The sequence below is a fragment of the Melitaea cinxia genome, chromosome 3 (assembly GCF_905220565.1).
Source record: "Melitaea cinxia chromosome 3, ilMelCinx1.1, whole genome shotgun sequence".
Classification (NCBI taxonomy): Eukaryota; Metazoa; Arthropoda; class Insecta; order Lepidoptera; family Nymphalidae; genus Melitaea; species Melitaea cinxia.
In genome coordinates, this window is record NC_059396.1 from 10,876,391 (window position 1) to 10,894,235 (window position 17,845).

General features: G+C 32.9%; 3 protein-coding genes and 1 non-coding gene across 4 annotated transcripts; 3 read left to right on the plus strand and 1 right to left on the minus strand.

The window, feature by feature from the left end:
* Positions 1–537: 537 nt before the first annotated feature.
* Positions 538–3,844, plus strand: LOC123669458 (protein slowmo). Its single transcript, XM_045603061.1, has 4 exons — positions 538–741; positions 824–989; positions 1,091–1,285; positions 2,889–3,844. The coding sequence occupies exons 1-4, from the start codon at positions 710–712 to the stop codon at positions 3,180–3,182; spliced, it is 687 nt and encodes a 228-aa protein (XP_045459017.1). The 5' UTR covers positions 538–709; the 3' UTR covers positions 3,183–3,844.
* Positions 3,845–4,464: 620 nt separating this feature from the next.
* LOC123669169 (mediator of RNA polymerase II transcription subunit 11) lies at positions 4,465–5,216 on the minus strand. The gene is made up of 2 exons (XM_045602797.1): positions 4,962–5,216; positions 4,465–4,894 (listed from the first exon to the last, which is right to left on the minus strand). Exons 1-2 carry the CDS (start codon positions 5,035–5,037, stop codon positions 4,563–4,565), a joined length of 408 nt encoding a protein of 135 aa, XP_045458753.1. The 5' UTR covers positions 5,038–5,216; the 3' UTR covers positions 4,465–4,562.
* Positions 5,217–8,584: 3,368 nt separating this feature from the next.
* LOC123669459 (60S ribosomal protein L3) lies at positions 8,585–11,482 on the plus strand. Its single transcript, XM_045603062.1, has 7 exons — positions 8,585–8,678; positions 8,964–9,156; positions 9,233–9,401; positions 9,610–9,932; positions 10,118–10,297; positions 10,716–10,894; positions 11,257–11,482. Exons 1-7 carry the CDS (start codon positions 8,676–8,678, stop codon positions 11,446–11,448), a joined length of 1,239 nt encoding a protein of 412 aa, XP_045459018.1. The 5' UTR covers positions 8,585–8,675; the 3' UTR covers positions 11,449–11,482.
* Positions 8,818–8,897, plus strand: LOC123669811. Its single transcript, XR_006745804.1, has one exon. It is a non-coding gene; the product is annotated as a small nucleolar RNA U43 (small nucleolar RNA).
* Positions 11,483–17,845: the final 6,363 nt, after the last annotated feature.

Genomic DNA, 17,845 nt, shown 5'->3' on the forward strand with positions numbered 1-17,845 from the left:
TATTTTTTTAATTTTTTTTTAATTTATTTAAAAAGAAAATGTGATTTAAAAATGTCATAAGTGTTGAAACTAGTGTTTTTTCATTACACTTATATGTAAATACTAGCTATGCTAGTATATAAAAAAAGAAGTGTGCTTTAACGTATCTCTCTCTCTCTCTCTCTTTCTATCTTTACTAACTTATATATCTCTCTCAACTTTCTTTCGCTTCGCCCAATCACACTTTTCGTAACGCTTTTTGTCATGCATTTACCAGCTTACTCTCCAAGCCAAGCGTGCTTAAAAAACCTTTACTTCAAAATTTGAGATTTCCGCTGCTGGTAGTTATAAATATATTTGAAAACAGTTTTATATTTGTATAACTTTATTTTTTGTTACTTTTAACATTTCGTGATTTTAATATGTAATTCGTTTCTAAGATTACTGCTTAATTTAATCAAATTTTATTTTAACTTGTTACTATCTTAAACAGTTTTTCTTTTCTACGTTGTGCAAATGTCAAAAAGGTGTCAAATCAATTAAAAACTGTCTATCGATATCAAAGTTCTTACTTTTATATACTCTTTGAGTCTTTTTAGTGACGACGGATGTGAGGGAGTGTAGTTATGTTGTTACTAACGTAATGTAACCCGAATTTAAAATTCTATAAAATTAATGGTATAGCCATTAGTGTTTCTAATCCATTCCAGAATAGTGAACTTTGTGAAAAATGAAGATTTGGACATCCGAACATACTTTCAAGTATGTTGTGACGCAACATTTACGAAGATACGCTGGTATAATTCAATACGTTTAAATGATTAAACGTTTTGTTTTGTTGCAGCCATCCTTGGGAAACGGTTGCTCAAGCAGCATGGAGAAAATACCCTAATCCAATGAACCCTGCTGTTGTAGGAATCGATGTTGTCGATAGAAAGGTCGTAAATGGCATCTTAGTAACGCATAGACTTGTTAGTTCGAAGTGGTTTTTTCCACGATGGGCACAAGCGGTAAGTTTTATTATTTAATGTACCTATTTCGTATATTTTCTTTGTATTTTAAATATGTCATCAATCATGCAACTTCCACATGTAATCAAACATTGTTTTAGCTTATTGGCACAGCTAAGATATGCTATGCCAGCGAGAAGTCAGAAGTGAATCCTAATGAGCGAGAAATGACTTTGAAGACCACAAATCTGACATTTTGTCGGTACATTGCTGTTGATGAAACGGTTAAATACACTCCTCATCCCTCTGATCCTACAAAAACTCTGCTAACACAAGAAGCAGTGGTTACTGTACAAGTAAGTATTAAAATTGTCATTATTATATTTTAGTTATATTTTTGTTTATTTCTCTGTTGAAATATTGAAAATATTTATCTTGAAGGTCATAGTAATGACTGATAAGTAATCTTTAGACGCTAACTAATGATGTACCAAAAATATTTAAATTTTTATGTAAAAAAATTAAAAGTAAATTTTCTTTCATGGTGATAAATATTATATAAGGTCTATATATACTAACTGTGTTTCTCCAAATGGAGGGTTTGTAATTCTATGTGAAAAAAAAATCCTAGCCCTTTTTTAACATTTCTTTGTATATCAGACACCTGTAGATTATAGTTCCACTAGATAAATATAATGTTGTCTGGTTAGGTCTCAAGAATCGGGTCTTTGTCCAAATGATTAGACAAAAAGATAAAATTTGGCAAAGATTAAAGCTATTATTATCTAATATTAGCCATTGTAATATTTAAATTGATATGGTAAAGAAATGACATTGCTTGAAACTGTAAAAATAGAATTACAAAATTTATGATAAGAAGTAATTTTTTTTTTGTGCGAAATAAAGTTGTAAGACTTCATATAATCCATTCATAATACTTTTTGCCTTATGTTCCATTTTTGTATACTTGTCAGATTATCTAACGTCTATCTAACTAACTAACGTGAATCCTAATGAGCGAGAAATGAAATTGGAGACCACAAATCTGATGTTTTGTCGGTACAATGCTGTTGATGAAACAGTTAAGTACACTTCGGTAGAAATATTTGTCACTAATTCCAAATTACATCTGTGCCGCTTGAAGTCGAAACACTTAGACCTTGGCGTAGCAGTGCAAATTTTTTTTTTAAAGAGATAACTCCTCGCCTCATTGCCTCCACTGGTGAAAAAAAGGCTGGTGCATTTTTTGCCCAGAGATTCGGTATAGCGATTCAACAGGGAAATGCTCCCACCATTCTTGACACCATTCCACACGGACATGATTTGTACCATAAGTAACTATCTATGAATTGCTTCAGCCTGTAATATCCTACTGCTGGGCATAGGCCTCTTTCCCCATGTAGGAGAAGGATCAGAGCTTAATCCAACACACTGCTCCAATGCAGGTTGGCGGATATATTACCTACTATGAGTAACAATCGCTATCAGGTGTACTTGATAACAACCGAAACCGACAGCTTAACATGGTCTCTTAGGCATGATGGGGAGACCCACAAGGACTGCAGAAACACCCAGAGCACGGTATTTGTATGTGACCGTTGCGCCAATGTGTCGTCTATATGTAAATATTCATTTCTTAAGTTGTAAATTGTAAATGTGTATATTTTAATTAGAATTTGTTCTCCTATTATTTTTGACAAAATGTTAAATAATTGTCATTGTTTGAATTGATATCCAAAAATAGAGTATCATATACGTATTAAAATATTTGTTGTCAAATGAATGTACACACTTTGTTCCATTAATTTAAATAATATGTAACAAACACATAACTGCAATAATTTTTTAAGTGCTTTAAATAATGTTTCTTTTTTTTTTTTGTTGCACTATTATATTGTAACAAATGTAATAAAAAAAGAATTCTGTAACACAATTTATTTGTAATATTTTCACTTTCAGGGTGTTCCACTGAGTAGCTACATGGAAGACCTGTTGGCAAATAAAATTTCGCTTAATGCGGGAAAAGGTCGTCAAGCAATTGAGTGGGTTATAGGCAAGCTAGACTCGGAGATAAAAGAATTGGCAAATACAGCCTGCAAAAGTACAGATGAGCTCCTGTCACATACTAAAAAGTCTTTAGATGACATTACAATTACAGCAAGAAGATCCATGGATGATATATCTTCTAAAGCTAAAAAGTCTTTAGATGATATAGAAAAATTCAGACAGGCGAATGCCAATCAACGAAGCTGAAAAGAGGAGTGATTTCAGCTTTTGTCATAAGGGAATGATGTGTTTATTTAAAAATTCACTTACATTAAGCAGGAAAGTTTCAGACTAATAGTTTGTTTCATCAAAGTGTAACTTTCCTTGTGCAAAAAATTCTGCATAGATAATTGCCCCTTATGATGATCACATCACATTGATACAGTACAACGTGTTAACTACAGTGAGGAATGTATTATATTAATTAATTTATTAGATGTATGTATGTATTAGCTAAATAATGCCGTGTTTTATCAATGTGTAGTGTTATTTTCAACTGTTGAAAGCATTTGACATTCAAAATAATTTAGTTTTAAATTTGCATTTTTGTTTACTATATATATCAAGATGTATTTCCACTACTTCACATGTCCTTTGTGCTCAATGTAAAGAGAAATAAAATTAGATTTGTAACATGAAGGCTTACAGCATAATATTATCCTTAGGTGAAAACTTGGAATTTAATTTAACTTGTAAAAATATACATTTTATACCTCTCACAATAATTTAATCATAATATATTTTATTTTGCAACAAAAATTGTTTAATATTCACAATCTTTAATTTAAGAGCACAAATAAAAAATTCCACTAGACATTTCTCATAATAATATCATTGTATTCTATTTAATAAATTTTTGGTTACTGGCAGTCTACTTTTTATTTACACCCTTGTTGTCCATAAAATACATCTGGAAATAAGAGGGATTGGGGTTTTTTTGCTTAGTGGAGTGTTGTGGGTGGTCAGCTGGACATGTCTAACGTATTCAAAACATTGCCCTGGGAGACAGGGAAAGTCGCATCGTCTATGACATTCCGCGGTTTCTTCAATCGCTCATAATAGTAGAGTTACTGATCCTGACCCGCTGCTGCAGATGGGCAAGGCAGTTGATGTCTTTTGATGTTCTACTGTATCTGGATTTAGAGGACAGTTTACATATTCTCTATGATTCAGCCTGTAACGTCCCACTGCTGGGCATAGATCTTTCCCCATGTAGGAAAGGGGTCAGATCCTAATCCAAAACACTACTCCATTATGGTTTAGTGGATCTATTCCCTATTATGGGTAACAATTGCAATCCGGTGTCATTAATAAAAACCAAGATTTAGTTTAAGGTGCTTGCCAAGGCACAATGGGGAGATCCGCAAGGATTAAGATATACACCAAGACTGAGATAGAGTATATTAATTCAGTGTAATACAATTTTTAAAAGTATTGCTATAATATATACCTTATCTATTTGTAAAGTACAGGTAAATAAAATATATCGGTCAGTTGATAGATTTATTAAAAATAAATTAAACACTTAATATTTGTAAATTAATATAATCATAAACACAGACAGCTTATGATTTAAAGTAGATCTTCTTACTGAGTACTTGTGCCAGATGATTGCATATTACCATTTAATACTCCTGGAGTTGTTCTATTTCCTGCAGCTAAGTGAGATGCTTTGTGTCTTTCCAGTTCATTTACCCAAGAACGCACATGTTCAAGGCGATGCCAAGCCATTTGAAGTACTTTTTGTGAAGCATATCCTGAGCCTTCATGAGGTTGACCAGTAGACACTTGAGTCAAATAGTTTATTTGATCGCTTAGTTTCGATTCCACTTGATTTAAAGTTCTAAGGAATTGAGACGTATTACTCTCAGCTTGTTTTTGACTTGATCTTTCTTTACCCAACTCCAACAAAGCTTGAGCTACAAGTGAAATGATATTATATAATTATCATAAAATGCAAAAAACAAACGGTAACTGAATGCGTACCAGCACATTGTAAACATGTAATGATATCTTTTTCAATCTCATCAAGAACTTGAATCCTTTCTATAGGGCCAGCCATGTCGTTTTCGTTTAATACGATGGTTTATACAAACTGTTTCTTAAATTCCCTTACTAAATGTTAAATAAAGATATATAAGTTTATACTTTAAAATAATTTATACTAATTTTAATTTTAAAAACCAATCGACAACATCTGTACTCTGTATTTCTGTAAGTATTACTATACTCTGTGAGTCTGTGACTCTGTAGTTACTCTGTAAAAACCACAGAGTACATTGAATAGTAGAAATCAGGGCTGCCAGGTGCACAAAAAGTGTGATCGTACGTCAACTACAAAAAAAATCGTATGTCAAGGAAATTTTGAAATAAAAAGATCGTACAGCCCTTTAAGACTAAGTACTAATTTTTTATTATAAATTATCAAAATTCGTTTAGACCACTTCTTTCCACTTGCTACGATCCTTACATACTTCTTTCGCTTCGTCCACTTTCATTATTCCCTTCATAGATGCTCTTCGGTTTAGGGTACTCTTGACCTGGCCTTTTTTCAAGACGTCCCTTATTTGGTCTCGGAACGTCGGCCTAGGTCTACCCCTTCCAACCCTTCCATCCACACTTGCCTTATACACTTTTTTCGTTAATCGTTCTTCACTCATTCTCTCGACATGACCAAACCATCTGAGCATACCTTTCTCAATTTTTGTCACTACATCTTCTTTCAGACCACAACGTTTTCTTATCTCACTAATTCCTATCCTGTCACTCAGTTTAATTCCTATTTTCTCCTGCTTTCATGTTTCTTCTGCTATACCTAACTTTCACTTTCGTACATGAGTGTCGAAACTAACACCCTCTCATGCACAGCTAAACGAGCCTTGTTAGACCAATCAAGACACCTTCTGACTGCTCATAAATGAGTGCAAAGCTCCATTCACCCTGTTTCCTGCATTCACTCTTCTTTCAATATCACTCTCATACTTTCCATCTCATGTAAACTTTGAACCTAGATACACGAACTCATTCACCTGTTCAATTTGTTCATCTCCAATCACGATATTGCAGTCTGTCACTGCCTCATCTCTTTCAAACACCATCACTTTCGTCTTCTTTACATTCATCTTCATTTCCTTTCTTACAAAGGCTCCACTCATATCAGTAACCATCTTCTGCAACTCCTCGTGCGAAGACGCAAGTAATACTTGATCATCAGCATAGAGAAGACATTTGACGAGTAACTCATTCATTCTCAATCCATTTTCATTCTCTTTTAAATATGTCAAACAATTGTCCATGAATAGATTAAACAGCCACGGTGACACTACACATCCCTGTCTAACACCTTTTTCGATATTAAACCATTCAGTTTATGCTCCATTTATTAAGAAGCTAAGCAATTAATTAAGAAGAAACGAAAATTTTACGAATTTTGACCCAACAAATTTTGTTTATTAAAAAATATGACCACAAAATATTTTGTATGAGTGTAACATAAAAATATAAGTAATAAAAATATGTGCTGCACAAAAAATTAGTACTTAGTCTTAAAGGGCTGTACAATCTTTTTATTTCAAAATTTCCTTGGCATACGATTTTTTTTTGTAGTTGGCGTACGATCACACTTTTTGTGCACCTGGCAGCCCTGTTGACGATATAACTTTAAAGTGGCGTACAATTTACGGCAAAATTTTAAAGATCTTATATTTACCTTATTAACGAGTGATAACATTAAAATTAGAATAATTATTCCAATTTACAATAAATGTATTAATTTTGGGCTAAAATTATTAGAATTACTTAGCTTTTAAAAGTCAAACCACGTAGAATGACGCTGTTCCAAGGTTATATCAACTGTTTGTTTTTGTGAGACAGTGATGTGAAAAAATAACGAGGCAATTGTATTTTATAATCGAATATTTTTGTAATCTTAATATAATATGGCGGTATAATATTAAATAAAACGTTATGATTTTATAATATATAATGTACTTAGTATTTAATAAAAGTAATAATACAAAAAGGTACGCCCAACAAAGCTTAAGAAAATTAGTGTCATAATATCAGTCAGATGAATTTAAAAAAGCGTTGAAATTAAAATTACTTACTACTTTGATTTTGAAAAAGATGAAGATGCTTTTAAAAGAAACATGCGAAAAAGTCATAAGAGATGACTGGATGAAGGTGGTTGAAAAAACTAAAAAGATTATATTTGATGACTTTGACTGCGATATAGGTATAGATACTATGATCGACAATAATTTTATTATACACGTTAGTGAAGATGACAGCTTCTCCTAAAGCGAATTGAAAGTTTAAAAATTGTTTGACATAGTTTTCATTGTTTAAGGCTTAAAACTATGTATTTCATAATATACATTTTCCAATAAATAAAACATTATTATATATTTTTTTCCTTTGTTACATTCAGAAATTACGATTCAATTCAATTAATTGATCTATCAAAAATTAATTTACATGTTAATATTCATTGAATATATTATTGAAATATAATTCCTATAAAAAATAACAACGTATAAATTAAATTGAATAAATATGTATACTGAATCCAATAAATAACGTTAAAAAATATTATTAATGTTATTTATTGTACATCACTAGTCATGACGAATTGACAGGTGTCAGGAACGCATTCTCTCAGTGGCCGGAGTATAACAACCACAGAAACCTACGATATTTGTAATAAAAAAAATACTAATCGATAGATTTTTAATAACTCAATTCAACTATAATGTACTTTTAAATTGCTCACCTTAAATTATTTCATTAAAAATCAAAAAAAGTCCTTGAAAAATATTTATTTATCAATAATTTCAAATTCCTATATCTTTTGATGTATACAATATTTTAAATTGCTCAATTTGTTAAAAAGTTGCTCAAGTTACATTTATAATTGCTCAAGTATAGTTTGGAACAGATCCACTTTCCTTAATTTTTAAATAAATATAAATAGTTTGAACAAATTCAATATTTATATTATAAGACAGCTGAGCGCTGCGCATGCGCATAGACAATGATGGCAAGCCAAAAAAAATTGCGGATATTCGTAATAGAAAAGATTCCAATCGTTAGATTTTCAATAGCTCAATTCAACTACGTCGTCCCTTTAAATTGCTCACCTTTAATTATTTTATTAAACATCAAAAAACTCGTTGAAAAATATTCATTTATCAATAATTTCAATAATAAATTTCAATATTTTTTTAAGGTGAGCAATTTAAAAGGACAACATAATTAAATTAAGCTATTGAAAATCTAACGATCCGTATCTTTTTTATTACACGCTAGTGTAAATTCGAAACAACATCTGTAAAAGCGTAGAAACGTGTGTATATTATGACGATAACAACTTTTACAACTTTTTGAATTGTTGTATCCTAGAAACGATTTTTCAGCTTGTTGGGAATTTATGCACCTTCGAATGTCTAATAAAATGATCGGACTAAACTAGATATGGATAGATCATTTCAAATTAGCGCACAACAGCCCGCGCTTTTATTGAGGCAACTTAGCGATCGCAGCGCTACGCTATTTCGTCGATATTTTCGGGACACTATTTTCTATAGCGATCGTTCTCCTTCTCTCTATGCTCCATGGTTCTGTCATAAAGTGACTGATCGTGACTTCGTCACACGTCAAATTCGTTTGACCCGGCCATTTTTGTTGCGATAGTCGGCAGACATGGTACGTTTTGACGTAGTTATATTTATCGCAAAGTTTCTTTTTAATCCTTTTATTATATTTTATTATATGTTATTCTCTTCACGTAAAATTGAGTTATTATTGTTATCTTTTATTTATTTTTTTTCCCTTGATGTTAAAAATGATGAGACAAACATATACAAATTTTATACGGTTAGAACCTGAAATAAAATGAAGATTGTACTAGGGCGGACTGATTGCAACATTTATTTTCACTATTTTTTTTTCTTCTAATTAAACATTAACTCCTTTAATTGTTTATTCCAGTCGCATAGAAAATTTTCGGCGCCTCGCCATGGCTCTATGGGATTCTATCCCAAGAAGAGATCCCGCCGCCACCGTGGTAAGGTTAAGGCTTTCCCGAAAGATGATCCTAGCAAGCCAGTGCATCTTACTGCCTTCATTGGCTACAAAGCTGGTATGACCCACGTGGTCCGTGAACCCGACCGTCCTGGGTCAAGTAAGTAACTTTAACGCTCACGTGTGTTGCTGTGTAACGTGTTTTGATGTGCTATTTATTTATTTTAATTCCTAAGAGATCAACAAGAAGGAGATCGTCGAAGCTGTGACCATCATTGAGACTCCGCCTATGGTCTGTGTTGGTGTTGTCGGTTACATCGAGACACCACATGGCCTTCGCGCTCTTTTGACCGTATGGGCTGAACACATGTCCGAAGACTGCCGTCGTCGCTTCTACAAGAACTGGTATGTATGATTTTAACAAATGTTTAAAGAACATCATAATATAAATCATGTATCAATTTCTAATATCAACTATTAAAGCTCTCCTCTCGTTAGATGAGGGTTTATTGTTAATATGCCGCGAGCATATTGTTACCAAGTTGTCTCCGCTCAAAGAAGAGGCTACTAGGTTTCTCTTACAGCAGCTCTTTACCTTATCCACTCTAATTAGGTATAAGTGCAAGAAGAAGGCCTTTACCAAGTCTAGCAAGAAATGGCAAGATGAACTGGGCCGCAAGTCTATTGAAAAGGACTTTAAGAAAATGATCCGTTACTGCAGTGTTATCAGAATCATTGCACACACGCAAATGAAACTTCTTAAACAAAGACAAAAGAAAGCCCATATCATGGAGATCCAAGTAAATGGTGGAACTGTTGAAGACAAAGTAAAATGGGCGAGAGAACATCTAGAGAAGCCCATCCCCATTGATTCTGTCTTTACTCAAGATGAGATGATTGACTGCATTGGAGTCACGAAGGGTAAAGGATACAAAGGTAAATATCTACACTAATATATTATATTTTTGTCTATTGTTATTGAATCTTGATAATGTACTTGTGCTTTTGGGGAACTTTAAAAGCTGAAGTACATTTATTATTGATAGCATTTATTAACTGTCGCACTTAGCCTTGATAAGGGATAAAATTCTAATTTCATATAATGAATCTTAATTTTTAAGGTGTTACATCTCGTTGGCACACCAAGAAGCTCCCACGTAAGACTCACAAGGGTTTGCGTAAAGTTGCTTGTATTGGAGCATGGCATCCTTCAAGAGTGTCATTTACTGTTGCTCGTGCTGGTCAGAAGGGTTACCATCACCGTACTGAAATGAACAAGAAAATCTATAGAATTGGACAAGGTAATTATTATTGATAGTTTGTAGTAAAATATATTAGGGTAAACTAGTTGTAGCAGTAAATCAATAGAAGCCAAGAAAATTATTTTCGAATTTGTCTGGTAAGTTTTTACTCGTATCACATTTACATAAATTTGCTCTAAATAAGATGTTTTTGGTTATGGTTTTGTAGATATCAATATCTATTATGGGTTTCATCATGAAGTATATTTAGAAGTGGAGTTAGTGTTTTAAACTTTATTTAAATTAGTCTAAGATCTTGTACTAAGTAGTTTGTAATGTCGCAATGAATTTTACTTGTTCAGGCTTGCAATAAAAGCAAGGCAGTATGTTTTGGGTTTAAGATAGTTATACTTATTGGAATATTGTAAGAGAAAATTTTCAAGTAGAGCTCTATATCAGTTCATTTTTATGTTTTCAGGAATCCATACCAAGGATGGAAAAGTTATTAAGAACAATGCTTCTACTGAATATGACTTGTCAGAGAAATCTATTACTCCAATGGGTGGTTTCCCTCATTATGGTGAAGTCAATAATGACTTTGTCATGATTAAGGGATGTTGTATGGGACCTAAGAAGCGTGTCATTACTTTAAGAAAAGTAAGTTACTATTTGTATCAAAATAAGTTATTTATAATAATCTATGAGGATGGTTTTGTACTTAAATTTATTTTTCAAAACAGTGGTTCTTACTGTTGAGGGACCATTTGTCAAAAGGTATGTTTTGCTACAGAGCACTAACTGATATAGATAAAACTGGAGTAATTCATACTTAATTATAGCCCCGGTAAGATTCTCACTCGCTGGTTTGTGGACCACCAATAGTCTGTGTACCACTGTTCTACAATCTTGAAATTAGTGACACGAAAAATGCTTGATATTTCTATCAAAACTTATGTCAAAGTAAGCAACATCACCTCTAAAAAATATTACTTTAGTTTATAAAATTAACCATTTTTCAGTCTCTGCGTGTACACACTAAGAGGGCAGCACTTGAGAAGATCAATCTAAAGTTCATCGACACTTCGTCCAAATTTGGTCATGGTCGCTTCCAGACACCAGCTGACAAGGCTGCATTTATGGGAACTCTTAAGAAGGACCGTATACGTGAAGAGGCTGCTGCTACCGCTGCTCCAGCTGCAGCTCAGTCATAAGTGCTTATTGACACAATAAAGTGATAAATAAAAATTGTTTCTTTTTTTAAATTTTAATTCGTAAAGGGAATTTTAAATTTATGTAGTTTATTTGAGTTAATTCACAAAAATAGTTTATTATTATGAAACACTTGCAGTGATGTGTGTATTGTGAATTGAAAAAGTATGGAAGAGTAAATGAACAATGCAAGCTTTATAAATTTGAAAATTGATGAAAAAATTAATAATTCAAATACGAGGTTGGAAACAATTTGTAGATAAAAAATTTCACAAATGCAGTGAAAAAAACTTATTACAAATTGACTACAAGTTTGTAAGCCAATGTTAGCAACCAGTCACAAATTTGTTAATAGCGAAAATGTCGTTCAATCGCTAATGTACTTTTTAACCCATTCGCTGCGGCGGACGCCTATCGGCGTTTTTTGATTTAACATTGAGGTGCGAAGGACGCCCATCGGCGTTTTTTTTCAATTCCTTTTATTTTGGCGAAAACAAGTCACAAAAAATTATACTTGCAATATAGGCACATTTCTTTAAAAATACAACAAGGTACTGCTCGCCGTTTCCGAATATTTGTTTGAAAAATAACTTTTTGAAAAATGCGTATTCCATCCTAGGTGCGAAAGACGCCTAACGGCGTCTTCCAGGAGTTAACAACCTTTGATTCTAAATAAATACCTATTATGTTTTTTTTTGCAATATTTCCTTAATGTATTTAGTTAATATTATTTTTTCTATAATAGAGGTAGTGTTAGTAGAGTATTAGTACTGCTTCTCCTCCGCCGCTTAAACGCTCAAACGCGTACGGTTATTCATATTGTGACATTCTTTAACGAAATGAAAAGAGACCTGGCAAAAGAAATAATAATGATAAAAATGATTTTAAACTCAGTTCGAAACTTCGAACGTTCGTGAAGACCGTGAGTCTTACTTTATTCGCGATTTTACTATAAGCCGAAATCCTTGGACGTTTTATTTATTAACTTAACTAATTATGAACTTTATTAATTTAACTTACACATATTTAGATAAGTTAAAGCTTATTCTACAATATAAAGGATAAATTAGATCAATTATAGAATCATTCCCGTTTTAATGAGAATAAATTACTCAGTCTATTGTATCAATCACTTAATTAGTTATCCTTTGACAACACTAGTCAACAAAATTTAACGTGTTTGGAAACAAATAAACATGTATCAATTCATCTACTCATTTTTATATAAATTATTAGATAAATATTTACGAAGTTAAAATTTTAACGACTTGAAACTTGTCCGTTCTATATAATGTCGACGAATTGGATCAATTATTTCAACAAAAGTTCATTTTGATACTAATTTTCATGTTAACGAAGATCTCTATAAAAAAAGGTCTGTAAATAAATAATAATAAAATTATAAAAGTAATCAAAAGGTTTGCAACCTCTGATATTAATTTATAATGATAATTTAGCCGTTGTTATCAGTTGAAACTAAAATATATGAGACTGTAGTTTAAAAGTGAAGTATAATTATATAATTAAAATAATTTAATTACTATTTATCGCTATAGTTTCCAAAATTTCAAAATCCAACTATTAAAGAACAAAAACTTCACAAAAAAATCCTAATTAATGTTAATTTATTTTTTACACCAAACACGATCGTGAAAGTACCACACGTTTGGAGTATTTGTAGTTTTTTATAAGATTTTAGCGCTAAAATGATCATTTTTATTGCACAATGCTGAAAACGCCGATCGGCGTCCCATATTATCCTAATGAGGTGTGGAGGACGCCCATCGGCGTTCGCGACGAAAACCTTCCCGCACCTGGCTAATAAGCGTAATTTTTATCGCCGCAGGGAATGGGTTAACCGACTTCCAAAGAAGAGGAGGTTCTCAATTTGATTGTTTTTTTTTTTAAATATATTCTGTCACGTCAGAACTGACAGGGCCAACTGATTTCAATGATAATTTTTATAATCGAAAGATTTAATTGAAGAGGTATTAAGATCTGACAAGAGATATCATTCATCATCGGTTCAGCCACTTGTAGTCCACTGCTGGACATAGGCCTCCACAAGTTCGCGCCATAAATGGCGTGAACTCATGTGTTTTGCCCATAGTCAACACGCTGGGCAGGTGGATTGGTGACCGTAGGGCTGGCTTTGTCGTACTGAAGATGCTGCTGCCCATTTTTGGCTTCCTTGATTCCTTTTGGCTTGGATGGTTATCCCGCTTCAGTCGGCTTTTTTAAGTTTCAAGGTGGTAGTGGAACTATGTTATCCCTTAGTTGTTTTACGACACCCACGGGAAGAGGGGGTGGCTAGTTCCTTTTGACCGCCATAGTCACCTATACTTGACAAGGGCTCGCGAGTTCTGTGCGCCAGCGACGTCTATAGGTGACAAAAAACCCGGACCACAAAAAATTAAATAAAATTATTAAAATATATTTCTAGTATTTTAATTTAACATTTCTGAAAATAGAATATCCCTGCAACATTCGAGTATAAAAAACAAGTCTTTTAGAGCTACACGTACTGAGAAACATTGAAATAAAAACATGCATTCTTTTTCCACGTAAATGATATGTCCAGAACGCCGAAGTGTAAATAATACATATATATAAATAAATATATTTTACACACAAGACTCGGGGTGGGAATCGAACCCGTAACCTCCGGAGCAAATAGCAGGGTCACTACAAACTGCGCCAACGGGCTAGTTCAAATGGTGTAGATGTTTTTTTACCTTTTGACCACCGTAGTCACCTATACTTGACAACGGCTCGCGAGTCCTATGCGCCAGCGACGTCTATAGGTGACAAAAAACCCGGACTGCAAAAATATTAATTAAAGTTATTAAATAAATATTTCTAGTATTTTAATTCAACATTTCTGAAAATAGAATATCCCTGCAACATTCGAATATAAAAATCAAGTCTTTTAGAGCTACACCTACTGATAAACATTGAAATAAAAACATGCATTCTTATTCCACGCAAATGATACGCAATGATATGTCCAGAAAGCCGAAGTCGTCTATAGTTGACCGCTAGGGTTGTGACGCAAGAGGTATAAATAAATAAATATTTACAACATACACACGCGGTCATCTGTTCCTAAAGTAAGCAACTTTATGCTTGTGTTATAACTTGGTAACAGCTGACTGGTATAGCTAAATTTTATTGATAAGCATACATATAAATAATACATATATAAATAAATATATATTACACACAGACTCGGGGTGGGAATCGAACCCATAACCTCCGGAGCAGAAAGCACCTGCTGACCTGTAGTCACTACAAACTGCGCCAACAGACTAGTTAAAATGGTATAGATGTTTTAAAGCTATTCAAAATTCAACTCAAACGTGTTATATTTTCTATAAATAATTTGATATTTGAATAAAACAAAAGGTAAAAAACATAAAACTATCATCAGCTAACACATTAATATCAAATTAATAAAAAAATCAAATCAACTAAAATCAATCAAATCGCCATAATAAATCTGATATCTCAAATCTGGCGCATCTCTAGCGCGTAGTCATTAATCCGTTCTCTACACGCCGTTGTCAAGTATAGACGACACCATGGAGCATCTCTATGCTCCATGGACGACACGCTGGTGACGTCATAAGCGAATAACGAGAAAACTAGTGCAGTGCAAGACGAGCGATACCTTAGAACATCGTCGCATTTTGGAAGGCGTCGATGATTTTAATAATATACAATTACTAATAAAAAAAAAAAAAAATATTTTTTCATTTTTTTTTATCTAAGGTTACGATTTTCTTTCTCATTCTCAAAATCATCTGGCAGCATCAATATCATCTCTAACCCCCACTATCATAAAAGCTTTTTTTCTGAGACCCATGTCTTTGGTGTCGTAAAATCAAATGGCTACTTACTCAGTACTGTTTTAGTAATATTTGCTACCTAAGCAAAAAAAAAATATTTAACGCATGTAAATATTTCTTTTAATCTAAGGCTGGCACCGACCGCATCGATTATATTAATTTGCTTCATCGGATCAACTACTGAGTTGGGGAACAGTGGAACACGGGCACTATGGAACAGTGTCGATAAAAATTTGAATTCTAAAGTAATTCGTGTGGTAACGCTTCGACTAATTACAGCGCGTCCTGCGCCAAACGAGGACGTAGTGAAATATGGCGGCGTGACAACGATGGAACTGTGAATAGAAAAATATTGTATTTTTTCTTGTTCAAAAATTGAGATTTCTTTTCAAAGTACTTTCTTTTTATTAAAAAAGTTTAATGAATAGGTAAATGATATTTTTCTTTTCATTAATCTTAATCATTTTGTCTATTTGAGACAATTGTGTGGAATGTTTAAAACATAATCTAACTTTTTATAAAACTTGTTTAAAACTTTGGCTCTCTTATGGGGCACTATGGAACGGGGCACAGTGGAATATTGTTCTAATGAACCTTAGATAATAAACTATTATCTAATAAGATAATAATTGTGTTTGCAGGCAAACGAAAAAACCTACTTCATTTATATTGGTAAGTAATACAACGTAGGTAGACGAAAAAATAGTCAAGTAAATACGGATTATCAAAGGTCAATCAAAAAGTTGTAATCGGATTTCGATAAAATTTAAATGTGACTACATGAAGAACACCGGCTTTCGATTAAATTAAAAATCATCAAAATCGGTGCACCCAGTAAAAAGTTATGCAGATTTTCGAGTTTCCTTCGATTTCTCTAGGATCTATCTCCTAGGGTTATCTCCTTTCCAACAAAAAAAGAATTATCAAAATCGGTTCATAAACGACGAAATTATCCCCGAACATAAATAAAAAAAATATATATCGAATCGGTCGAATTGAGTAACCTCCTCCTTTTTGTAAGTCGGTAAAAAAATTACAAATTTGAATTCGGTTAATTTTTTAAAATTACTTTTCATATATGTATATCGATTCGATTCGAAATCGATATATAGCCTGCGGCTTCCTTGGGTGCGACACACGACGACGCGTGCGATTATTTTTGTAATGTTTGTTTTTTATTTATGTTATTGTTATTGTAAGTATATAGCAAGATAACTCAGGAATAATATTGAAAAAATAGACTTACCTAGATTATATAAGTAGTCATTAATTGCATAAAAACCAACAAAAATAAGTCATTATGTGGTACCTACTCGATAACGACTCTTGGCAACACTATTTTTTTCGTAGGTATTTTTGTTTATTTTACCGTGGCTCCACACATGGCTATTTGTGTTTGCGTATTTGCCATATTTGACAAATAACTTCCATGTGTGGAGAGTATATTTGCCAAATTTATTGCCGTATTTCCCTATTTGGCAAATATGGTCAATAAAAAATACGGCTTACCGAACTTCTGTCGGTTTTGCAAGGCATATCAAAGGCCAATATCAAAAAAAAAAGTTTAATTTTTTGATATTTGTCTCCATGTGTAGGCGGTTGTATCGTCTATTTGCCCGTACGTCAAATATTTTGTCAAAAACAACAAATACTGAACAGCAAACACAAATAGCCATGTGTGGAGCCACCTTTATGCCTTGGCGTACAGGTGGCGTACAGGGTAAGGGAATGGATTTGAGGCGTGGCGGTCAAAAGGTTTGCCGTAGCCATACATCTCAGTTATATCTATTAAGACCTATTTACTTTTTTTTTATCGACTTACGTTGTATTATATTATAACCATATAACTTTTGCACTGGTTGCACCGATTTTGATGATTCTTTTTTTAATTAAAAGATGATACTTGTCATGTAGTTTCATTTAAATTAGATCGAGATCTGACGGCCACTGTTTGAGTACCTAATGATAACGCGTATATTATATACATACGAGAGAGACATATAATAGTTGAAGTATATACGGTATATACTTCAACTATTTTCTCGTGTACCTGCGTTGTATTGCTTATCGAAGTAATTGAATTACTTTTTTTTGTTTCAAGCCAACTCAATTATAACTATAGTAGAGACAAAGTTTCATCAACAAACTAATAATTTTGTAAAATCTAAAAACAAATTTGAGCAGTATCTACCTTTCGTTATTTGAACTGGAAAAAAATCTGCGGTTTTTATTTTATCTTCAAATAGGTCGGCAACCAAGTGTACTGCTCACCTATTGGTAAGGGCTATATATTCAAAGTACTCTGTGGGTAAGGGATTACCGTAGTTTATAGACCCAACAGCAAAAGCATCACAAGCGCGTTGTCGACGCTAGTCCCAACAGCGAAAATGTTGTTCAAATGCCAAAGTACTTTTTAACCGACTTCCAAAAAAGGAGTAGGTTATTCAATTCGATGAATTATTATATATAGGTATATATTGTATGTTCGGGGACAACTTTGTAGTTTATGAACCGATTTTGATAATTCTTTTTTTTTTGTTGGAAAGGAAAT